Source organism: Lucilia cuprina, chromosome 4 (assembly GCF_022045245.1).
Source record: "Lucilia cuprina isolate Lc7/37 chromosome 4, ASM2204524v1, whole genome shotgun sequence".
Lineage (NCBI taxonomy): Eukaryota > Metazoa > Arthropoda > Insecta > Diptera > Calliphoridae > Lucilia > Lucilia cuprina.
The window spans coordinates 60,474,957-60,502,092 of record NC_060952.1 but is presented as its reverse complement, the minus strand read 5'-3'; the positions used below and the strand labels follow the sequence as shown (position 1 = coordinate 60,502,092).

General features: G+C 28.1%; 1 protein-coding gene across 2 annotated transcripts in view; it reads left to right on the top strand.

Annotated features, from left to right (window-relative positions):
• The window catches only part of LOC111689226 (synaptosomal-associated protein 25), a 648,407-nt gene that overhangs the window by 537,558 nt on the left and 83,713 nt on the right, over positions 1-27,136 (top strand). For both annotated transcript variants that reach the window (XM_046948035.1, XM_046948034.1), the window contains exon 5: positions 18,068-18,185. In XM_046948035.1, the coding sequence (XP_046803991.1) occupies positions 18,068-18,185 (118 nt within the window). The remainder of the gene's footprint in view (positions 1-18,067; positions 18,186-27,136) is intronic.

Genomic DNA, 27,136 nt, shown 5'->3' with positions numbered 1-27,136 from the left:
TTATCAGTTTTTATAGCAACAGCTATCAGCAGGATATTTACTTGAAACAGCAATTAGGACACCACCTCCTAATTTACCACATCTGTCTCGACGGAAAATTTGATACTTATCGCATAATATTTCGGAGTTAAGTGTATTATTATTTAGCCAAGTCTCAGTTAACACCAATACCTGGAATTCAAAGTCGTACCTATTGCGAAAAATGACTTGGAGTTTTGTATTAATACCATTAACATTCTGATAAACGATATTAAGATCATGATTTTGATTTAGTTTTTTTGAATTTGTCTTGTAGCAGAAGGAAGTCGTGCAACGTTTTCTTCGCGCTAAATAAATTCACGAACCAGTGCGTTTTTGGGCCAAAAATTTCGGATTAACAATTTGATCGAATAATTCAGCTGGAACGATTATTTTGAAAGATGCCCTCTTTGTGGAGTTTATTTTATAGACAAGTACATCAGGAAGTGAATTCTTGAATTTCGTTTTTATGTAATACTTTTTGTCCTCTACTGTAGAGTCATTGTAGAACCGAGTTGCATAAATTGTTTTCCTGGGTGGAATGGTACGAAGTTCTTTAGGAGGATTTTCGTTAAGTTCAGGTACATCACTTGGGGGAGCACCTAAAACCTGATTATTCTCTGGAGGAAATGTATTATTAGTTTCAGCAACATTGTGTTCATCTGATATTGTGGATATTGTTGGCGAAACAATTATTGGTGAGGATTCACCGGAATTAACGCCAAATTGGATTGAAGGTATTGCAAGTGTATTAGAGTTCTCGGTATAGTTTGCATTTGAGGATGGATGAGAAATTAATGGAATAATTGGGTATTTATTCAATGTCCTTTTACGTTTTGGAGAAGATGGATTCTGAACCATACTAATATTCTCCAAATTAGGATAGTTTGTGAATAATTCACCAAATTTCTGGAATTGATCTTGCAGAGATATAAAATTTTTACAAAATTTTTCAAATTCACCCTTAAAACTTTTGAAAAAATTAAAAAATTCAACATTTAGATTTCAAATCGAATTTATAGCTGTCACATGTACATACATACCACACAAATCCGATTTTCAACTTTATGATAAACATGCATCAGTAATTAAATCCATCGCAAATAGTATCCGACATATAGACAAATTAGTCATACTAGGTGACTTTAATCTTCCAACAGCATCCTGGCTATCCTTAGATGATACAGACTTCTTAGTCCCAATTACCCCAATTGATTGGACAGATGATTTCCTGAAGTCAATTCTTGATGTTTATGTCTTTCAAATAAATAATATTCTGAATCAGAATAATAGACTGCTTGATTTGGCATTCGTAAATAACCCTGCTCAATTTGATTTAGCTCGGATAATCCATTATGTTTACCTGAAGATCGGCATCATCCGACAATCCAATTATCCACACGAATTCCATTATCCCGTAAATCGTTTAGTGTTGTCCAGACACTATGTTTTAAACGTACAAATTACCAAATGTTTAATCAAGTATTATCAAATATTAATTGGTCTGAAGTTTTATCACTTAGCAATGATGGAAGAAACTTTGATCAAATAATCCAAAAATTTTACTCCATAATACATTTGAATATACAAAGTGCAGTTCCTATAATTAAACAGACAAAAAGTAATGGCCCTCCATGGAATACTAGAACACTGGCTGGCTAAAAAATTGTAAAAACAGATATTATAAAAAATTTAAAAGAACCAATAACCTAATTGATCAATGTAATTATTATGTTGCCGGAAGTCGTTTTTGCCTTGAAAACAAAATATGCTATAATAGCTACATCAACAAAATGAAGTTAAACATTTAGATCAATCCGAAATCATTCTATAATTTTATTAATTAAAAAATATCCGACTTCTATGAAAGTAAATTATTTGAGAAAATCATAACTGAGTTATTATTCCAACAAATCTAATAATATCTCCTTTACAACAAGGTTTTTATGGTGGTCGCTTAACATCAACAAATCTTATGGAACTAAAATTCCTCATAAATTATGGTTTTGTTAAACGTCATCAAACCGATGTAATATATACGGATTTTAGCAAAGCCTTCGATAAGGTTAATTACAAATTGTTAATAATGAAACTTGATAAAATTGGATTTTCAATGAACTTCCTAAATTGGATTCGCTCCTACTTTATAAAAAGGAGACAATGTGTTATCTTTAACAATTCCAAATCTAAGAACATTAATGTTATTTCCGGAGTCCCACAAGGAAGTCACCTTCTATTCCTGCTCTTTATCAACGATCTCCCTAATTCCATGGAACATAGTAAAATCCTTATGTATCCAGATGATGTGAAAATTTTTTGCTCATTAAACGACAAAATCAACTCTGCACATCTCCAATACGACCTGATCAAATTTCATAATTGGTGCTTAGTTAATTTAATGGAATTTAATTTGAGAAAATGTCATCACATGTCCTTCGCAAGGTATTCTCCGTCCATAACTGACTACTACATTGGCGGAGTCAAATTAAAATCTGTTGAATTAGTCATATATTTAGGGGTTAATTTTGACCGAAGAATCAATTTTAATTTTCTTATTATTATGATTGTCAACAAGGCAACTGGTGTCCTAAGTTTCATAAAACGTTGGGCAAATGAATTTAATGATCCTTATGTGACAAAACGTCTATTTACAACATTAGTTTGACCTATTCTTGAATACGCATCTGAAATCTGGGATCCTCAGTACAACGTATACATTAGAAAACTTGAATCCGTGCAAAAACAATTTCTCATTTTTTGCCTCCGAAATCTCAGGTGGAATCCTGACACAAACCTACCTCCATATCGCAATCGGCTTGCGTTTATTAAGCATCTAATATTAAAAAGTAGAAGAATGGTGACATTACGTTTTTATTAAACTTAATTCATGAAAAAATTAACTTCAAATTCCTTCTTTCGAATATCCGCATTAATGATCCAGATCTTATTCAATAGGTCAAATTTTATAAATATGCTTAGAAGTCAACCGGCTATACAATCTCATTGATTTTTCTACGCCCACGAATGAAATAAAACCCAAACTGATTTATAATCTTAACTCAAATGAATATGTTTATAACTGTTTCCAATAATAACTTCTTATGTTATATTATATATTAAGGGTTTTCATTTAAACGTTCAAAACTTGTATGGAAATTGATTTGCATAACCCTATAAGTTTGAGCGACTATTTAGACTGGCAAACTTGCGCAAACACATTGTGCATTTAATAAATCCGTTCGCTATTGTTCATTTTTGAATTTACGGACTTGAATACTCACATTTTAAACATATTTTGTAAATTTTTTGTTAAAATAATTTATTTATTATTTTTTGATTTTGTTTGACATTGACATTTAAGTGTTTATAAATATTGTAATTGAACAGAATTTGAACAGGGATTTCATGAAACAAGTCGAATAAATTTGCCCACTTGCACAAATGGAAACTACTACTACTGTTCCGATTTTCATAAAAACTATTGTAATGAATGTTGTGGAATGAACAGTACGAAACATACATCTTCAAAACGTATAATATATATTTAACAATTAATATATATGAGACTCTTTTTACTCTCTCACAAGATAACTACTAAACCGATTTACATACACCGAAAAAAACTGAAAATGAGTTTTAATTATCAAAATAATTGTATCAAGCAAATTTTGCACCTATAACCAAAATAATGATATCAATTACCAAATTTGTAAAAAAATAAAAATATATATTTTTTTCTAAATAACGAATTAATCAGAACAATTAATGTCAATAATTGAAACAAGATTTAACATTGATTAATTCATTAATTGTATAAATCAAATATTTAATATATATAAAATTGATATTTTATTAATTCATTAATCAAATAAAATAAACTGTTTTATAGATAATTTCTTAAAAATCAATTAAGAAGGTAATTAAAACAATCAAATAATGCGTTCAGCATTTACAAAAATTATCACTTTATTGTCACAATTTAACATATAAAGTGTTTCATAAATTGTCAAGAAACTTGAATATTATATGCCTAAAATTTTATTGACTATTTAAGAATTATAAATATTGCTAGCACAAAAATTCAAAATAACATATTAAAAATAAATCTAAAATAGAAAAGAAGCAAAAATTCAATCAATTAAAAAATTAATTGAATTAATTAAAAATTTATTCAAAATTTTACACTTAAGTTTCAAACAGTTTTAAAAAACGAGATAATTAAGACAAATAATAATTTGTTTAAATAAAAAATAAAGGAAATTAAAACATGTTAATTGAAAATAAACTACCTATAATTTTTTCGGTGAAAGCGAAATATTTCAATTTTGGATAAGTCTTCAAAACATGAAGTAACGACAATATCAAAGTTGAGTACTACTGAACATGATAACATTAAATCAAAATTTAAGGAACTTATGGATTCATCAAATGAGAAGGAAACGAATTTAAGTATTAATGATACAACAAATAATACTCCACAAACTAACGTATCATTAAAAGAAAAAGTCAACAAAAGCTTAAATAAAGTGAACGTAGAATTTAATGCTGAAGTTATCACCAAAGAATCAGGAAGTGATAAAAAAAATTTAAATCAAGAATTAGAGAATGACAGGAACGATTCTATTTTATCGTCCTCATATAATATTTTGGAAAACTCGTAATTTTCCAGTAACATTTCGCATTATTTTAATATAGTTGATTCAACTGATGTAAACGAAATTGTGTTTATTTACACAGATACCAAACTTTTTAATTTTTGAAATGGTATCTAACAAAGCATATACTGGAGATAGAAAAGAAAATCCATATAACTTTCAACATTTTAATTTACAAAGATTTAATTTGGTTGTTAATGGAGTACAATTTCCAGCACAGCCTATTGAATTTAATTGTTATAATGGTGAAATAATAAGCACTCGAGGTTATCAAACACTATTTAAAGGAACTGGAATTCACCATTTCGATAAAGGTCATCAAATAACAAAAGAACTATTTGATAACTGATATTTTTTATTATCTTTCGATTTAACACCAAATCATAATAATAACTCTAATTGCGGAAATTAACTTATTTTAGTTATTTTTATTTAGATAATAAATAATATCTTCTTATAATATCATCTATTTTGCTTATAAGTAGTTTATGTTTTCTACAACTGCAAGTGTCAGGACCAACATTTTTGTTATCATTTAACCATGAACAATATTTGAAGTGTAATCCATATTTAAATGGTATAGGTTCTTCATTTCCATTTTTATTAATAAGTGCCAAATACTGTTCCAATATTTGTTGATGATCGACAAAAATTAAACCATCAAAATCTTGAAGAAATTGTTGAATTTTTATATGTGACATCTTTATTATAAAGATTTATTTTTAGAACAATGAATAATTTTTGAAGTGTAATCCATATTTAAATGGTATAGGTTCTTCATTTCCATTTTTATTAATAAGTGCCAAATACTGTTCCAATATTTGTTGATGATCGACAAAAATAATTTATTTTTAAGAAACGCTGATACTTATATATTAATAAACCAATTATCCTTATTAAGAATTTCTTGAAATTTTTCTATTTTCCCAACTGAAAAATGATTGAGAATTTGGTATGAAAAATTCTCCCAGTTCGTCTTCTCCAGTGGGATTTTCACTGATTAGCTCTTCCAATTCCAAAACATATAAACAATCTTTTTAAATTCATCTATTACTTTATCTTCCAAATTATTATATCGTTTGGGAAGATAAAACATCCCCTTATCAAGCTCTGCCATCACCACATTTCCATATTTATTCTTATGGCGGAAAATATAATACCTTATATGGCTTTGATGTTAGTAAATCTTTTGCTGCTAGATATGGTCTTGCTTTTATTTTATTGAAAGCCGCAAAAATATAAGAATTTTACTAGATTCCATTTTTGTTCCACCTTTTAAAAGTCTTATTAGTCAATTAAAATAATTTTACTTCTATCATTTATATTTATATCTAATCCAATTCATCTCCAAAGAATTAGTAATTTCTCTTTAATATTTCAAATTGAGAAAATCTTAATTTAGGTTGCATATGTAAACATTGTCTCCATGCTAAAAATTAAAATCGCAAATAATTGTTAAACATTTTCTTAAACATTTTTTTAACACAACTACATACATATGTATTTATTATACAAAATAAATATATTGGTGTCAATTTTCATTAAAAATAATTTCTTCCCATTTTACAAGTTTGCAATTTTACAAAAAATATTTTTTCCCCACAATTTAAAAAAAATATATTTTCTTCCCATTTTATAAGTTTGCAATTTTACAAAAAATATCTTCTTCCCCACAATTTCAAAAAAAAATATTTTCTTCTTCACTGAAAATAAATGGGGAGGCAGATGAAAATCTGCTTCAACTTCCATACTACTCTTATACTTTATCAGAATTTTTAACGAATAATATAAATTTCCTTTAGACATTTTACAGAATAATCGGCAAACATTTTGTTAGACTTTTCTGCACATTTTCTGAAGTATTAAACGATTAACATTAGACTTGTCTGCACATTGTCGAAAGGGAATTTTAGTGTTACAACAATTATGAGACTAATCTGCACATTGACGAAGGACAATTTGTTTTTTATTCCTATGTTATTCTTTAGACATAAAGGAGATTAGTCTGCACATTTTCTGAAGTAAAATATAAAATGGCTTTCGAATAATATCCGATAAATCAGCACAAAGTCTGAAGAGATTTGTTTTTGTAATTTCATTAGACAATTAATTAAAAAATAAATTTCCTTTAGATATTTAACATTTTCTGATATTTTTTGATCAGTCATTTGATTCCCTTTTTCACTTCTTTTGTAAGAAAACTTTGCGACAACTCTGCACATTATCTGAAGGGAATTTAGTTTTTTTTTTTTAATAAAAATCATGCACAAACCTGTTTATATTTTGAAATTTATCAACTGTACTTTAAAAGGAAATTTAATTATTATTTTCTCAGTTGGTGTTTGAAAATCAATTAAACAACATCAGCATATGTGATGATGTACATTTTTCCGAATTTCCTCAGACAAAGATTTCTGAATTCCGAGCAACCTTTCATACGATTTTCGTAACGAATTCTGACGGAATTCGATTAATAAATCGGCAAAAATTGTTTAGTGGGTACATACAAAGTCCCTCATCATTGGTGTTTAATTTTTGAAAACTCAAAGACCCACCTCCTTTCAAAAATTCTATAAAGAAGTACAATAAATACACTGAAAAATATCTGAAGAAGTAATGACTTTAACACAGGCTTGCCGTAGGAGGGATATCCTTTTTTAATGATTCCAAATTCACTAATAATAATTTTTATATTAACATATTTTTTTTTTTGGAAGTAGTAAAATTTTAATTTTATAAAAGCAATTATTTTGACTTAATTAATGTTAACACAAATATTAAAATTGAACCCACCAAAATCGAACAATTTTTAATCATTTGTACGAGCGCTAACCACTATTAATTCGTACACCGAGAATTTTTTGATAAATCAACATTCAAAACTGCATATTTAAGAAAATATTATTGAACTTACCTCAAAATTTATATTTTCTGAAACCTTGTTTTATTATCTTTAAATTTATCAAGAAAATTCTGTACATATTGATGTAAATATTTTAAAAACACAAATTAAAGCTAAAATTCATTATTTTTATAAAAATTATTTGTCCACTATTTATTCGTACTGTGGTTACTTTTGAAGTGAAACTGACCAAAACCCTTTGAGGACATGCATCCCCTCACCATAAGACAGTCTTTATTATATGCCTCTGTGCTTTTACGAATTACCCTTTTTCTAGCATCACCGACACATACGTCAAACTTAAATTCGTCGCTAAAAATAATGGTGTCCAATTGCCTTTGAACCCAAGAACGCTTTTCTTTTACCCATACCGTTTCTTCATTTGAAGTGCTGTAAGTAAGGGCTTTTCTTTGGCCTAAATAAACAAATGTCATGAAATTATTTTAAAAGACACCGAGTGAATGTTAAACTTACTTTATAAAAACCATAACCACTGAATACTAAGAAGTGAAACGCTGTCATTTTTTTACAACAACAACGTTAAGCTCTTCTCACAGACGAGTTCTGTGTAACTCCAACACATTTGTAAGAAACTTACTCTTTTACAAACTTCAAAACTTTGTCGCGAAAATTCGTGGCTTATAGAACTTGAAAATATTTTTTATCACTTAACGTTATATTTTATTATTTTTTTGCACACTTTAAATATATTTAATAGCCCGAAAAGATTTAATTTTTTACAAACGAAAAAAATATTTTTTTATTTTTTTGACATTTAATTTTTGTTGTTGAAATTAAAACGAAAAAAGAACAATGTTGTAAATTTTCGTATGGTACAAGAAAAAAAATATTTCAACTTACTTAATTATTATTTCAATATTGCAAATTAAAAAGCAAATATACGTTCAGATATAATGTTTATAGATAAATTATGTTGCAAAATATTTAAAGAAATCTTTTAAAATATAAATTCAAATGAAATAATTTTTTTTTAATATTTAAATCCGATTTTTGCAACTATGTTGGCTTGAGAATTCTACTAATACATTCATAGAATTAGGTAATGACTGACAGTAGACTTAGGTACTTTTTGACAGCGTTTCACTTCTTATTTATTCTTTGACCATAACCTATATTTTTCATTTGCTGACGCGTCCATTCACGTTTTACGGGTTTTCCGATCGTTTCAGACCACTTTGATGCTATGTCTCTGACTTTGTTTGATTATAGCCGCTAAAGCACTTTTGTCGCGAGGCGTAATTTTGGAGACCCGCCCTGTGTTTGCAACGTTGTTGTTAAAATTATTAAATTCTTCGTATTTTTTAATAATGCCTTGCGCTGTTGATATGGGAAGATTACGATCAGTTGATATTTCGCCATAGCTCTTACCCGATTTGAATTTATTAATAATTAGAATTCGAATTTCTTCGCAAACTGGCTTACCACGTGCCATTGTTAACAAATAGTTAGAGTTTAATGAAAAGAAGATAAAAATTTATGTGTTTTGTTCTCTGGCATTTCTTTATTCTTATTCTAACGGTATATTTTATATTTATACCCTACACCACTATAGTGGGGAGGGTATTATGCGTTTGTGCTGAAGTTTGTAACACCAAAAAATATTGGTCCTAGACCCGCCATAAAGTATACCAATCGCCTCAAAATCACTTTCTGAGTCGATTTAGCTATGTCCGTATGTCCGTCCGTCTGTCTGTTTGACTATTTTTTTGGTTCAAGAACGAACACTATTGAAAATGGTTGAAATCGGTCCATTATTTCTCCTAGCCCCCATACAACCGTACTCCCCGAATCGGGCCTTTAGGCTCATAATTACGTTAAATGTTTTATAATGTCAACAAAAATCAGCAAAAATTAGTTTTATAGAACAATAAATTACAATACTAATTTTTATAGTGATCGGGCCTCATTATAACCTAGCCCCCATACAAACTCCCCTTCAGAAAATGACTTGAAGGTCAAAATTAACTTATAACTACTAAAAACGATTAAAATCTACATACATGACTTTGAAGAAGACGTAAATTCATCTACCAAAGTTTATAAGGATAGGCCCATATTTACCCTTTCTCCCCTATGAGCCCTTTTGTAGAAAATCTATTTTTTTCAACAATAAGTAAAAATATTCCACAATAAAACAAATTAAATGGTGTATTAAAAAATCCCCCATTTATATATATACCTTGTTGAGTGTCAGATGAATACTTATTGTTATTACATACGGAATTTCAAATTATTTATACCAGCCAAGCGCAGAAAGAGAAACTGTTATGTTGCAAAATATTTAAAGAAATCTTTTAAAATATAAATTCAAATAAAATAATTTTTTTTTAAATATTTAAATCATTTCATATAACAATATGAATACACTTAGTATGTGTTTACTAATACAGAAAGCTTTCTCATAAGTATTTTGTGAAATTTTGGAAACAAATTAAATCAAACTACTAAAAATAATAAAATATATGTTTAAATATAGTGCTTTCTAAATACAGCAGTACAAAGGTATACTCGGTCAATTTTTCAATATCAATTCATAAAATTTCCATCCCAGAACAAAAACCTACCTATATACACAATTTGTAGAAACCTAAAATTTAGGTAGTATGTTTTATGTGTATCCATACGAGGCTAAAGCACCTTAGCAATTGAGCAAGTGTATTCATGTGACCAACCGTCTTGAGCTGTATATCGGATATATTTTTTAGTTTTTAATAGACGTAAACACTATATAACTTTTCTATATCAAGTATAGCCATGGTAGTTCTAACTTTTGCTGGGGTAACAACAATATTATTTCGAGTTATATCCATTTTTCTCTTACCCAAATAAGGTAATCATCAGGTTAATTGCCAGTATAGATTCTTCTTGAGCTAATAATTATGTTTAATATACTCGAATATACTGAATTTCGGGCCTCTGTGAAATTCAGCATAAATACATTTCAACCGTAAATTCATCCTCCAAATTTTATAAGGATCGGCTCATATGGGAGCTTCGGGTAAACCCTTATATAAAGCATATTTCAATAAATTAGTTTTTTAACCATAAATTGCATAAATACAGTCAAACTTGTTTATAACGAACTCCGCGGGGTCAGCCAAAGTGTTTCGTTATAAGCGAAGTTCGTAATAAGGCAGGTTATGTTTTTGTAGTTCCAAAAATAAAGTGGCATTTTACGAAATTTTAAAAATATTATTAAAAAATCTTAATATTCTTAACAAAAAAACACCATTGATTTTCTTTTTGTGAAATTGTACTTTCTGACTTGTTATTTTTAGGTATCCGACTATGCCTATTTATTGACCTTTTTATTTTTGATATTTTAGCTTGTAAGTTAAGAGTCATCTTAAGTCTAAAAAATTATCCACCATCAAAGAAGATGGGTTTTATTTAATGCAGGTTGTTTGGTATTGAAAATGGGTAATATTGGTCCACGATTTCGCATAAGATTCCCTTAAAAAATTACTTTATCGCTCATAACTGGCTAAAATAAGCACATATATGTAGCAAAGAAATTAGGCTTAAACGTGTTTTATAGGAACCTTGATCTCCTTGTAAAATTTTATAAGGATCGGCCCATAATTGACCATATCCGCAATATAAGGACCCCTTTAGAAAAAGACTTTAACGCATAACATAACGATCTAACTATTGATTTCCTGATTTTTGCTTAAAAAATTCCCATTTTTATCCAATCAAACAAACTATCGAATTTATTATGACTTTACAAAGACAAAAATGAGATGGAGATTTTAAAACAATTGGCAAAATAACATTTACATTACGATAAAATAAAAATCCTCCATCAGCAATATCAATTGGATCGATTATGAAAAGGATACAAAATTTATATATATAATCCGGAATAGGTTTCCAAAAGTCTGATCTATGGTTGCTAAATTTTTAAAATTTTTAAAAAAATTATTTGGTTTGAAAATAAATTTAAAATTTTTTTTGGAAAACTGAAAAAATCTAGAGACAATTTTCAATTAAAATTTACTCAACAAAATCTTTATCTATCCGGTTTTTGTTCGACGATAGCTAGAAAATAATTGATTTGGTAATGAGTGTTGTGGGTAATGTACATATTTCATACATTACATGGTAATGAGTTCTCGTTATCAATAACATAAATTATTTATATTTTGAATAGAATTTGTAGCCAATTGTCTATAGCGTAATAAAAAATTAGTTAATGTTTCTGACCGCAGTCGATTTTCCAAGTTCTTTCAAGAAATGTTGATATTTACATCTGTGTTAAAACCTTTCAGATAGGATAATAAAATTAATTTTTAATGGGGCATTGAGTTAGAGAATAGACTAGCAATTAGAGTATTCAATTATTCGTGGTTTTGTCTTATTCGGTTAATTCGATAAATAATTATTTGGGATTTTAAGTTGGCCGGTTAATAATCGGATAATTCAAAATTATTCGTTTAATCGAATAAAAGGCTAGTGGATGTTTTTTATAACCTACACCACTATAGTGGGGAGGGTATTATACGTTTGTGCTGATGTTTGTAACATACAAAAATATTGGTCCAATACCCACCTTTAAGTATACCGATCGATTCAGAATCATTTTTTTCATTGGCTGGCTGTCCATATAAACCTTTTGCGCAAGGTACAGGCCGGAATTTTCAAGATAATTTGATGAAATTTGGACCAAGCATGTTTTTTGGCACAGGGACGAAGCTTATTGAAAATGGTTGAAATCGGTCTATTATTTCACCTAGCCCCCATACAACCGTACATCCCGATTTGAATTTTTATGCCATAATTAAGTCAAATATTCTGCTATCTATCTAAAAATTGGCACAAATAAGTTTTATATAAGCATAAATGACACTGCAGATTTTCGTAAGGATCGACCCTTATTTGACCCTAGCCCCCATACAAACCCCCCTTCAAAAATGTCCTGAACGCCTAAAATTGACTTGTAACCATTTGTATCGCAATGAAACTCAACAAAACTAACTGTTATTTAAAAATATATCCTTTTCCCAAATTTAACGAGGATCGGCCCATATTTGACATATATAAAGCCTCATTTATAAATTTTAGTTCTTTTATCAATAAATTGCTTAAATATTTATACCCTACACCACTTTAGTGGGGAGGGTATATTGGGTTTGTGCTGATGTTTGTAACATACAAAAATATTCGTCCTATACCCGCCTTAAAATATACCAATCGGCTTAGAATCATTTTCTGAGTCGATTAAGCTATGTCCGTCCGTCCGTCTGGCTGGCTGTCCATGTAACCTTGTGCGCAAGGTACATTCCGAAATTTTCAAAATAATTGGATGAATTTTGGCACACACGCTCAAGGACTAAGCCTATTGAAAATGGTTAAAATCGGTCCATTATTTCGACTAGCCCCCATACAACCGTACCCCCCAAATAGGGCCTTTTGGCTTATAATTAATTTAAATGATCAATTATGTTAACAAAAGTTGACAAAACTTAGTTTTATAGAACTTTAAATGACACTACCGATTTTTGTAATGATCGGGCTTCATTTGACCCTATCCCCCATACAAACTCCGCTTCAGAAAATGACTTAAAGGTCAAAATTCACTTACAAACTCTAATAACACTTTTAAATTCTACATAAATAATATTGAAGAAGACTTAACTCCCCCTACCAACATTTTTAAGGATAGGGCCGTATTTTGCCCTACTCCCCTTTGAGCCCTTATAAAAAAATCTCTTTTTTGCCAATAAAAAAGTTAAAATATTCCGAAATAAAGTTAAAAAAACAAACCAAATGCTTTATTTTTTTAAATAATCCCCATTTTTAACATACATACTGACTGGTGTAGGGTATCATATAGTCGGCTACGACCGACTATACATTCATACTTGTTTGGAATTATGCTAATATTCAACATAAAAGTTTCTTTATAAAAAATAAATTTTTTTTTAAATATACTCATGGTGTAGGGTATTATATGGCCGGTCATGCCCGACTATATTTTCCTACTTGTTTAACAATATTATTTATTTTCTTCATTTATGTATTAATTTTAATCGAACTGTATGTCTTTATTATTGATGAACTCCTACCGGAGGGATGGCAATTTTCAAATAGTCAAAGATATTTTTTAGAACATAGAAAAAGGTATTTGTAGACACAAGCAGAATGGAATGCATTTTCGGGCCAGCTACGGCTCCTCATCAGCATTATTCGTGCCATATTTAATGTCACTTGTAAACATCTATATAACTCGCCAGTTTTCTTCAATATTTTTCTTCCTATAACAAACAAAATTATGATTTTCCACTTCTTAAAATTCAATTGTATTAAGTTTTTTCTCAAATATTAGAAATCATTTTTATGTGAAAGCCTCTTCTATATAAAGATATTAAGTTTATTAAATTTATGTTTTTGAGATTTATCAACGTGTTCCAAAATTCATACGTTCTAAAGAATTACCGCCTTATGCAAAATCGATTATTATGTTAACAATGGTTGTTTGAACCTATTTTTATATGGAAAAAGTGTGTAGTAAACCATTGTTACTTAATTAATAATCGTTTTTGCATAAGGTATTGCAGAAGAACTTATTAGAAATATTTTAGAAACACAACACTGTTCTTGAAAACTGGATGTAGAAGTAAAGGCGATATCATTATTTTAAAGATTTCTTTTCAGAAATTTGAAATCTTTCTGCATGAACCCATTCTAGAAGTAAATTAATCAAAACGAGTTATTACAATGTTTCTGAAGTATTATTATAAAAATCATCCAATATCCAATCAATAATTAGGAATTTAATCGAATTCATTAAATACTAAGCCACCAAATCTAATTAAAGGAATTAATCAGTAGTATCATTTTGACGATCATTTTTATTTTTTTCCGTGTAGACTGTTTAAAATACTTTTAAATTTTAGAGCCAGGCGTTAGTCAAACTTTCTATTGATGTTAATTCTAACAGTATGTTAGGTTTAAGTTAAATATAGAATGGGAATTATTAAAAAAATAAGCATTTGATTTGTTTTTAAACTTTATTCCGGAATATTTTTATTTATTTTTTATGTAGAATTTAAAAGTTTTATTAATGTTTATATGTGACTTTTGACCTTCAAGTCATTTTCTGAAGAGATCATTATAAAAATCGGTAATGTCATTAAAAGTTCTATAAAACTAAGTTTTGCCAACCTTTGTTGACATAATAGAACATTTAACTGTGTGGGGGCTAGGCGTAATAATGGACCGATTTTATCCATTTTCAACAGACTTCGTCCTTGGGCTAAAGAAAAAGTGTGCGCAAATTTCATCAAATTATGTTGAAAACTACGATTTGTACCTTGCGCCCAAGGTTTACATGGACAGCCAGCCAGATGGACGAACATAGCTTACTTTGCAAGCATTAGCATAAACCTAATATACACTCCCCACTAAAGTGGTGTAGGTATAGTTATACATGATTAAAATATTTCTCCTGGAGTTAAAGGTCACTAAAATCTGTCAGTGATTTGCTGCTGCATATACTTGCATATTTTGTTATAAAATCCCATATTTTGCTTTAAATTGCATATATTTTGCATATTTCTAACATTTTTATTGCATGTTTATTAATTTTTCTGAAACAAATTGTTTTGGTTTTTCTGTATTTCATATTTTTAAAACAAATTTGGTATTTGCATATTTAGAATTGTTTTAAATAAATAACAACAAATTTCGATTTAACAACGAAATACAATGTTCTATGAAATACAATTATACATAATGTTATTTAATTTTAAAACCACAACATTGCTTAAGGTATTTTAAGTTTGTGCTGCTAATTTTATGTAACGTCCAAAATATTGTTCTTTAAAGTATCGGTTCAGTTCAATTTCTCAGTCTGTCCAACTGCATGTCCATATAAAAAGATAGCTTTATGAAATTTTGTTCTTATATCTCTCTCACGTCTATATTTAACTTAAAAACATTATCGAAAGAAGTTTAATTTATACAAAAATACATTCATTCACCAAATTTTATTATAACTGCTTTCAAGTTTTCCACTTTACATTTTTCATTCTCGAGGTTGTGGTTCCGTTAATGTGGTATTATAGTACATAAAGCAGTCTTTAAAAACCTGTATATTTGTTGTCAAAAAACTTAAACTTAAAACTTGTCAAAAAACTTACCTTCACAAAGTAGTATTTTTTGGTGTAAATTTTTCACATTTTTAGTGCATATTTTTCCCATTTTATAGCGCATGTTATCAATTTTTTGGTGCATGAAAATCCTTGCCCTGGTTATTAATATCTTATTGATCATTAAAAATATTTAATTATATAATCAAGTATGTTAATAAAAAGAAGTAATATATATATATATATATATATATATATATATATATATATATATATATATAATATATATATATATATATATGTATATATATATATATATATATATTATATATATATATATATATATATATATATATATATAATATATATATATATATATATATAATATATAATATATATATATATATATAATATATATTATATATGAGAAACTTACTTACATCACTAATTTTTTCTCACTTTTTTAAATTTGTATTTTGTATTGTTAAAACTGAAATAGATAAGCAAATTTTTGCATTTAATTTATATGGGAGGTGCCACGCCCCCTACTTCTAATCCGCCCGCTGTTTCCCTTAAAAATCTTATTGACACTAAAGTGGTTCCGACAAAGTTTGAGGACCCTATCTGTTACATTTTCTCAAATATACTGAATTAATAATTTCTTCAGATGGATGAGCCACGCCCACTAGGGCCATTCCGTCCATTTTTTCCAAAAATATTCTTATGGATGTCAAAGTTGTCCACACAAAGTTTGAGGACTCTAACTCCTTCTGTTTCCGAGATATGCAACTTTTAACACTTATTTTCAATGTGGGCTTGGCACTTTGCCTGTGGAAATTTCAGAAAATCGGTTCAGCCATTTAACAGTCTATAAAGTCCAAACAAACATACATTAATTTTTTTTATATATAGATTCAAGTAATATTTAAATACAAAGCAAATAAAACTATTCGAATTTGGTTTTAACAAGTATGAATTTATAGTCGGACATTGCCGACCATATGATACCCTACACCAGTCAGTATGTTGAAATTGTGGATTTTTTATATAAAGCATTTAATTTCTTTTTTTTGTGAAATTGTTTACTTATTTTTGACAAAAAAGAGATTTTCTACAAGAGAGCTCATAGGGGAGAAGGGGTAAATATGGGCCTATCCTTATAAATTTTGGTAGAAGGTACTTGGTACTTCAAAATCATTTATGTAGATTTTGATCATTTTATTAATAATTATAAGTTAATTTTGACCTTCAAGTCATTTTCTGAAGGGGAGTTTGTATGGGGGCTAGGGTCAAATGAGGCCCGATCACTATAAAAATTAGTATTGTCATTTATTGTTCTATAAAACTAATTTTTTGATTTTTGTTAACATTAAAAAACAAAACACGTAATTGTGAGCCTAAAGGGACGATTCGGGGGTACAGTTGTATAGGGGCTAGGAGAAATAATGGACCGATTTCAACCATTTTCAATAGCCTTCGTCTTTGAACCAAAAAAAGAGTATGTGCCGATTGGTCTAGGACCAATATTTTTGGGTGTTACAAACTTCAGCACAAACGCATAATAACCTCCCCACTATAGTGGTGTAGGGTATAAAAAGCAAAAAAACGGGTTTTTCGATATTCGAAAAATCGACATTTGGAAAAAACCGACACTGGTAAAGCAGAAAAAAACGGTTAAAAAACCAGTCGATTACCCTAATATGCATACATAAAAACATAACTAAAACAAGAACATTTGTCAAACCAAATATAAATATTAAGGGTTTTCATTTAAACGTTCAAAACCCTCGTAAACTGTGCAACCTGTGCATGTTTCCATTCTAGCAATTGACTTGTATGGAAATTGATTTGCACAACCCTTATAAGTTTGAGCGACTATTTAGACTGGCAAACTTGCGCAAACACATTGTGCATTTAATGAATCCGTCCGCTATTGTTCACTTTTGAATTTATGGACTTGAATATTCACATTTTAAACATATTTTGTAAAATTTTTTGTTTAAATAATTTATTTATTATTTTTTGATTTTGTTTGACATAGTTTTTAACTGTTTATAAATATTGTAATTGAACAGAATTTGAACAGGGATTTCATGAAACAAGTCGAATAAACTTGCGCACTTGCACAAATGGAAATCTTAAGCATTTAAATGAAAACCCTTATTAATACAAATAAAATTAAATTTAAGCAAGCGATTGTTAGGAAAAAAAATTACATATTTTTCTGTGTATTTTTAAAAACCTGACAAAAATCGTTTTAAACCACCTACCAAACGAAAAAAAAAAATCCTACAAAATTTGGTAGTAAAATAATGAGAAGAATTATTATTTACAAATAACTTAAAAACTCATTGTTTTTATTATATTTTTTCATTTAGAACAATTGGATCGAATTGAAGAGGGAATGGATCAAATTAATGCAGACATGAGAGAAGCAGAAAAAAATCTTAGTGGCATGGAGAAATGCTGCGGAATTTGTGTATTACCTTGCAATAAGTAAGTGTATTTTGTATTATTTTGAATATTTGTAGTTTTAATAAACTATAGGGTGAATCCATATGAAAACGAACCGAATAAATCTTTATAAAAATTGATCCAAAATTGAACATTCTCCATGTGGAGTGCTCCCTTTCAAAATGTTAGTTTAACAATCATAACAGTCTTTAACTTCTTTAGAATTCGAAAACTGCATACCAAATAAATGAGGATCAGGATATAATTGACCCATAAAAAATAAACAACTAATGTAGGAACTAAAACATTCCTACTAATATTTATGTGGATCGGTCTATTGAAAAATTTCGATAATAGTATTGATGTTCATGCAACTATTGGTATACGATAATGAAAATCAGTATTAATGATTGAATCGTGGCCAAAAATAGCAATAACTTTTGGGTCTTCGAATCAAGATCAACAGAAAATTAAAGTAGAAAATTAATAGATCCAATTTCCACAAAGAGTTATAAATTTTAAGTTCTCCAAAATTTCAAAATTAATTAAAAAAAAAAAAACAGACCATAAAGGGTTCCATAGAAAACCTAATTTTAGTAAACTAATCTATTTTACTTCTGTTGAAATTTTAGAATTTTTAATTTTATTTTTTGATAAATCAAGTTACTTACTATAGTAGTAGGTAGTCTCAATCAAAAAACTGAATTTAAATAAGGATTTTTGACGTTTTCCTTATTTTTGGACTTTCAGAAATATTTTACAAAAAATATGTAAATTATTTATTTAAATAAAAATGATTTCCTCTACAAACTTATAAATAAAATGTTTTAAGTGATATTTTTATTACGGCAAAACTTCTTAACCGATTTACATGAAATTTGGCCCTCTAATAGGTCTAGCCCCAAAAGGAACAATGTGCTATATAAGATTTTGATCGGATACCACGCCTTTTTTTATGCCCATTTTTTGTAAAACTATTATTATACCAATTTTCTAATCACAATATGCAAAAATTAAAAACTAAACCGATTTATCTGAAATCTTGCATACCGAGAGTTATAAGCTTGCATAGAACTATAGACTATATATAAGATAGTGATCCGATACTACGCTTCTTTCTACGCTCACCTGTTTGTTACGCTTTCACGGACAAACTACTGAACCGATTTACATGAAATTTAGAACACTAGTAGTTCTATTCTAAAGTGGAATAATATGCTATATAAAATCATGATTTGACGTCACGATTCTTCTTATTATCACATTTTTTTATTTAATTGTCATACAAAATTTTCATTTGAGACTACAGAAAACTACTGAACCGATTTACATGAAATTTGGTATACCAATAGGTCTGACCTCAGGATCTGGATTGGACGCCATTCCCCTTTTTACACCAACTTTTTGTAAAGCAATTTTAAACCAAATTTGCGTTCAGGCATACAAAAAACCACTGATCCGATTTTCATAAAAACTATTATAATGAATGTTGTGGAATGAACAGTACGGAACATTACATCTTCAAAACGTATAATATGTATTTAATAATAAATATATATGAGACTCTTTTTACTCTTTCACTACATTACTACTGTTAATGCCAAAAGCTCATCACTCTTTTGGTCTTACTATATGAGATGAGAAAAGTTTCCCCTAATTTTACCTTGATCTATATCAGTGTTGCCAGAACTCCCATAGAATAAAGTGCAAAATGACTGTCAAAAAAGTGCAAATTCACTGAAAAAAGTGCTATATTCATATCAAGTTTTTAAAAGTACATTAAGCCATGTCTACCTATTTTTTGCATAATGTACTTTTAAAAACTTGATATATTCATATCAAGTTTTTAAAAGTACATTAAGCCATGTCTACCTATTTTTTGCATAACTCAACGTGATGTTTTATATGAAAAATGCAAAAGACTATTTCAAATTGATCCATGATTTGACCCTGCCTATTAAAATATCCCTTTACAAAATCAATAAGGGGTAATTTCCAAAAAATTTGAACAAAAAAGTAGGATTTTGAACATGGCCCTCTCCGATTTCGATTAAATTTGGTACACACATTCTTCATGTAAATACGGAATTTAAAGTTCTCCAAAATTTTCAAATTCGTTACGGTCCAGATTTTATCGATGTTTAAAGTTCATATTTTTTTGGATTTTTTTTCAACAAGCATTAAATGTAACATCGTGTATTTACTAAACTGTTTATCCGATTTTAATCGTTTTAGTTCCCATTTAAAGCCTCATTGCCCCATTCTGAAATTGGTATATTTTATTGAAAACATTATAAGCAATTTTGAACAAATCTAAACTAAAGAAAATATAAGGTGCATTTTTGAGATATCCTTGACTAAGACGTTGTTTGATGTCTTGATTCATACCTTAAAACAGAAATATTTTAGAAAATATACGATGTCAAATTTAATATTGTTGAAAAAAATCTTAAAATATTTAAACTTTGAACCTTAATAAAACCTAAACTGTAATGAATGTGGAAATTTTGGTGAACTTTAAAATTCGTATTGATACAAAGAATGTTTGTGCCAAGTTTTATCAAATTCGGAAAGGGTAAGGTACAAAACCTGTTCGAAAATTGATTAATGCCCCTAAGAATAAGCATATACATCAGGGATGGAAAAATTGGTACTATCGTACTTTTTTTCATACTATGTGATGTTGAAAAGTACCGTATAATATTATTCAAACTTTAAATCTTGAATTATTGTTTTTAATGTTTGCCACATATTTACATTGTTCTCAAAAATGAATCAAGTATATGTTCTTAAAAACGGCTAATAAAATTATAGAGTAATGGAATTAGAAGATGTATGTTTTACAAATTACATTATTTCGAAGTTGTAACGATTCCGAATGGTTATGATTGATTGGGAACGGAACTACCTTTAACTTCGGCTGTGCTCGTCGTATGGGTGGGTGTGTTAAGTTCCCCAAATATAAAATAAGGTAAATATTGAAATCATAACAAAAGATTTTAACTTAGGTAGTAAAAAAACATCACAATATAATAGAAGAATAAAAGAAAATTAGTAGTCGATGAATGTCGTGTAGCTAAAGTTGGAAGTAGCTACACTGATCTAAACCCTCCCTCCTTGCTGACAGATAAAATATATAGATTGTCAGCCCAATGAAAACTAAATATGGAATACCCTATTTATCTACCCCATACCTATTTCTTCACTTTTCGTAGCAACAAATAAAAATCAAAAATTCATGTTTCAAATCATTACAAACGAACAAAATAAAATATTTATTTTAAAGGAGTTATCAATTAATTTAAATAAATATTTCAAAATATCAATAAAATTAAATTAATCAAATTATATTATTTAAACATTAAGTTCTCTAATTTAAATAAATAAGTGGTCACCCTAAATAATTAAGGTAATCATTCAAACAACAACTGATATATTTATAACAACAAAATTTAACAAGATATTTTCTTTCCTTTTCAATTGGTGGATGATATAAATTATGGTGTAGGGTGTATAGAATATAGTGTCAAATAAACGAATATGAATAAAAAATTATAATCAATAAACAATTAAATCTCAAAGATCAATTAATCCATATTCATATTTCGTTAATTTTTAAGTTATATTGTATATTAATTTTGGTTGATAAACAAAAGAAAATTTAACTTACTATATTTGGTCCCTCGATGTCAGCTGGCGCCAGAAGACTTGAGACTATTCGAAGTTGGGATTAATAGGAGTCAACCAAAAGTTTATAACACGGAGTTTGAGTTCAAATATTTTGATGGGTTTAAGTAATTTAGTATGTGTTTATATATGTATATATGTTTATGAAGATCTTCTATCTGGTCACCCCAATAATTAGAATAGGAGGAATGGTCGGTCCTCCTATTCTCTTTCCAGAGAATAATAAAAAGTAATTTCACTGTCTTTATGACACTCCTTGATAGAATTTTGAACGTTTTTGGGTTGCACTTTAGTAAATTCCACTATTGGGTAATTAATATATTATTCCAAACAATGCTTCTTTTCCCGATTCATAAGTCAACTATACACAAAATAATTCTCTCTTGGAACAACAGTTCAACCATCAGAATGCACTACTGGCCATAACATTAATATATGTAATTTCTAAATTCCTAAACATAAAAATTCATTAATTTCCGTATTACATGAAAACGACAATATCACTCTTACCAATAAACTTATTTAATTATGGTTTTTTCCTCGTAAACAAATTCCTTGCACTCAAATAAAAAAATCTTACTCGTCGAATAACAAAATTTTTAACAAAAATGTTTCTTTTTTCTTGCTACCTTCTTTGTACAATTCTATTTTTGAAATGAATTTTCTTCCAAATTTTAAAATTTTTCTTATAAATAAAATCAAAGCCTATTAGATTTGAATTTGAAGTAAATTTTAAGTATTCTCAATACAATATTATATCAAGTGCACACTTGAACCAAAAGTAAGTGAAAAAAATCAATAAAATAAATTAAATACAAATAATCGCCATCACAAAATGGAGCCGGAAGTTGTACTTATTTTTATCTTGATTGACATTTATAAATAATACTAGAAATTTAAATTTTGCTAAATATTTGACTTTAAATCAAATGTTTTCCAAATGATTGAAACTCAATTCATATCTAATATAAAATGATATATTTTCGGAACTTATCAAGTGCTTTAATTCAGTAGATTTTAAGAGTTGTTTTTTATAGCATTTTTCTTTTTACTACAGACATGTTAACAAATTCTCCGATTTTTATAGACTTTAAAAGTTTTTATTATTTTTTAAACTAGATGAGGTATATATTAATTTATGAGCAATTATTCCTTTGATATTGAACTCAATTGCAGCGTTCAAATATGCAGCACTAGCACCACCTCTCTTAAATATGACTATAAAATAAATATGAAACTTTATCTTTTTTGTATCACTTTGCTACTAAAAATTGCAGTCATATATATTCATGTTAATATAAAAATTGCAACTCGTGTTTGCAATTTCTAGTAGCAGGCAGACATAATTGCAGGCCAACACAAATATATTTTTGTGCTTTAGCAGCGCACACTTAAATTTGCCAATTTTATTAAGCTGGCGCCGCTTAATAAAATACTAAAATTTTGAAAACAGTAGTTAGCTGATGTAATTATACGCAGTATGGTATATATCTCCTTAATGTGTCAATAGTAATCATACGTCGAACGCAGACATAGAAAGACTGCATAATACAGTAAATAAACACATCAGACTACTAAGACATGACGGAAGAAATCAGGACGAAACGGTTGAGGAGAAAATTACTAGAATTATAGGTTTTTATAATAACACTAAGTATACATAGTACTACAGGTATTAAACCTATTGACTTCGTGAATGGTAAGGTACATGAGGATAAATATAAGGAAATTCATGATTTGATGGTACTAAAAAAGGAAAAATATATAGGAAAGCTTAATAGAAATAGAGTAGATATAGACTTAAATGAGGGAGTAAACTACATCAAAGAGATAAGAGGAGGTAAAAACCATAGGAGATATAAAAAAATGCTAACAAGATAGATAATGATCATTTAGAAACTAAGAGAACTAAACACAAATATTATAAGACACATGTAAAACCAAAAAGAAAATACCAGGACAGAGACAATCCAACCTTTACAACTAACACATGATGTCTTTTATTTTTAGATGACGAACTAGATACTTACCTTATTACTCTTTACAACTGTTAATGCCCAAACCCTCGACATTCAGGACCTTACAAATAACAATGGATATGTACCAATCAAAATCGATGAGTTGAAAGTGATTGAACAAAATAACAAAGTACTTCACATCGTTAATGTTACAGCATATATCGAGACATTGGAACATATTCACAGAAACATACAAATACTGAATTCCAGCTCTACAGAAATGAGATCAAAACCCTTACTTGACAATATAAACAAAAATTACGAGTTGTTAAACGGAAAAATACATAGCTTAAATCCACATTTTAGACAGAAAAGAGGACTTGCAAATATAATAGGAAAAGAACTTAAATATATAGCAGGGACAATGGACAGCGACGATGAAATAGATATAAATAACGCACTAAATTCATTATCAGATCAAGTAGATAATTTTACAATATTTAACAATCTTATATCTTCCCAAATACAGAATATAACGGATCACATAAATAAAAAACAAACTTTAATAGGCAATTACTTAAATAATTTTAAAAATAACATCCAGAATAAAATTCGGACAAAATATTGTCAAAAATTATATTTGAACCAATACCGAATGGGAACAATAAATCAATCTTATTAAAAAATAACAAAGTGTTATTAGATGTAGATAACATAATATATGACACAAATATTGCGGAAAATTTAAGGAAAAATTTAATTCCAATTAATGATAATTGTTTGAAAAAATATTTTTTTTATACGAGGTAGCTCAATGCAAAATGCTAACAATGAATGATACTAATATTACGGAAATAATTCCAGGTATTTTAATATTTAAAAACTATTTTTCTAAAATAGAACATAATTGTAATAAAATTAAAACAAAAGTTACAGGAACGTTTCTTATAAAATTTGAAAACTGTGAAATTTATACTTTAAGGCAAAACTTTACAAATATTAAAATTAAATTATATGAAGATAAAGGATTTACTTGTGGCAAATTTTGTATAAATATTTTAATTAGGTAATGAGTTATAGGCGTTTAAATAATTTTCGGGAGGGGACCTTGTATGGTCAATTGTGGACCAATCGAAAAAAAATTATACAGTATTGTTTTGTGTTATTATCTGAATTAGGTAATGAGTTATGTGATTTTTTGGAGGTACATTGTATAAAATCTATGGCCAATAGTGTGACCTATGGAAAAGTTTTTTTCCTTTGTATGAATTCTATTGACATAGAATTTTAATTTGTAAAATTTTGTAAAGTTATCGACATTCTAACGGAAGTTATTAACAATAAAAAAATTTTCCGGAAATTCGCACATTTGTATTCGAGGTATATGATATTGTGAAATTTTTTTAGATTTTCAGCAATGTTGATCATGGTGTTAAGAGTTATATCTGTGACAAAATTCATCAATTTATCCGCAGTAGTTTTTGTAAAAAGTACAAATAAGTATGTAAAAATCGGAATTTTTTGGAGATCTTAAGTTTTTACTCATAACTCTGAAACTGTTTAACCGATCTTGCTGATTTTTAATACCAAACTGCTTAGGATAATAATGAATATTTAGAGTGAATTTTATGGAGTTCCATTGCTTCGTTTTAACGTGAGCGTAGTTTATATAGACAGACGTACATATATAGATCGACTCAGAATTTCAAAAGGATCAAGAATATATATACTTTGTTGTGTGAATATTTCTCATATTAAAATATTGACAATGTTTTTGAACAAAAACCCTTCAAGATGACTTAATTTGTTTTAAAATCGTTGGAAGTAACAACACTGAAAAAATAAACGTTATATTCATAAACCAACATCGAAGCAACAGGGTATGCAAAAAAAATCTAAAGTATATTTGTATAGAGAACAAAATTTCCGTTTTTATGGTATTAATCAGCAATGTAAGTTATTTTTATGTGTTTAATGTTAACAGCAATAATATATTTGGCTTAATTTTACTGTTACAGGTTGTAATAATGGCACCGTCAATGTCGAGCTTGGTTTGGAAATACTTTGAAAAAAAATTAATTGAAATTAATAAATACAAATTTTGTGAGAGTGTTAGGCGAAAATACACCAGTTGTTGCCGATTCATGTGTGCCGTCTACAAGTAGTTCATGTAATGTACAACCTGTATCATTGTTGAGGTAAATGATGACACAACTACTAAATTAGCAGAGGAACTCAGCTTCATTTGAAATTAATATTAATACCAACTTTTTAATATAAATTTTTAATTCCATCTTTTCAAATCGTATGTCTTTCAAACTTTAAAGTCCTTTTATAGGAGCATAAGAGCTGATTATGAAAAACTGAGTACACAGAGTTAATACTAATGGGCCACAATTTTCTGTACACATGTTTCAAAAAACTTTTGCAACGTTTATAAACAAAATTATTATTTTCACTTCTTTCACTTCAAATCTATATTAATCAGTGTTTACTTTTACTAATATATTAGTCAGCATTTGCCGCAAAATACACATTTTTATCACTCGTCATACTAAAAATATTTAAACTTTTTTAATGTTATTTAACATTGCTACTTAATATTGCCGTTCTGCACGAATGAACAATATTAATGTCCTGTTTGTTGTACAAGAAAAAATATATTTTTTTGCTATAGCAAAGCACACTCAAATTTGTTATACTAATATGGCTAGTATTGATGATAATTTTATTTGCGCTGAGTTTTTCCTAGCAGCAATTAAATTTTTGTTTTGCAACTGCTAACTGCAAATTTATTCATTGTTTTTTGAAAATATTGATGTTACAATTTTAAACTATTATGGAACTATTTTGTCATAACTAAACAGTATAATTCTAAGTCGAAAGGGAAAAACTCTTCAGCGAGTCGGCGATAATATTATAAGCATGCTATATATTTGTGTATAGTTCTACAATTTAAAGATTAATTACATTTTAATAGTATATTTATGAAAGTTATTAAATTTTATAAAGTTAAATAAAAAACTATACATTAAAAAAATATCGAGGGACTATATTTAATAGTCTCTATCTAAAATAACACTAGTTTTCAGGAGAGCAAAAAAACTGTTTATTTCACTAGTTCGTAAAGATTTTTGATTTTTTCTTTTTGCAAAATTATTCACAAATTTAGAGCTTTTTTCTACGAAAATTCTTTTTTCTACGAAAATTTTTTTCAACCTACAATAGAGAATTTTTCACAGAAATATAAATTTTTTATTTAATATCAATAAATACTATATTTTATGCAATTTAATGAAATAATATAAACCAAATTGTTGAAAAAGAAATTTTACAGTTTTGGTCCAA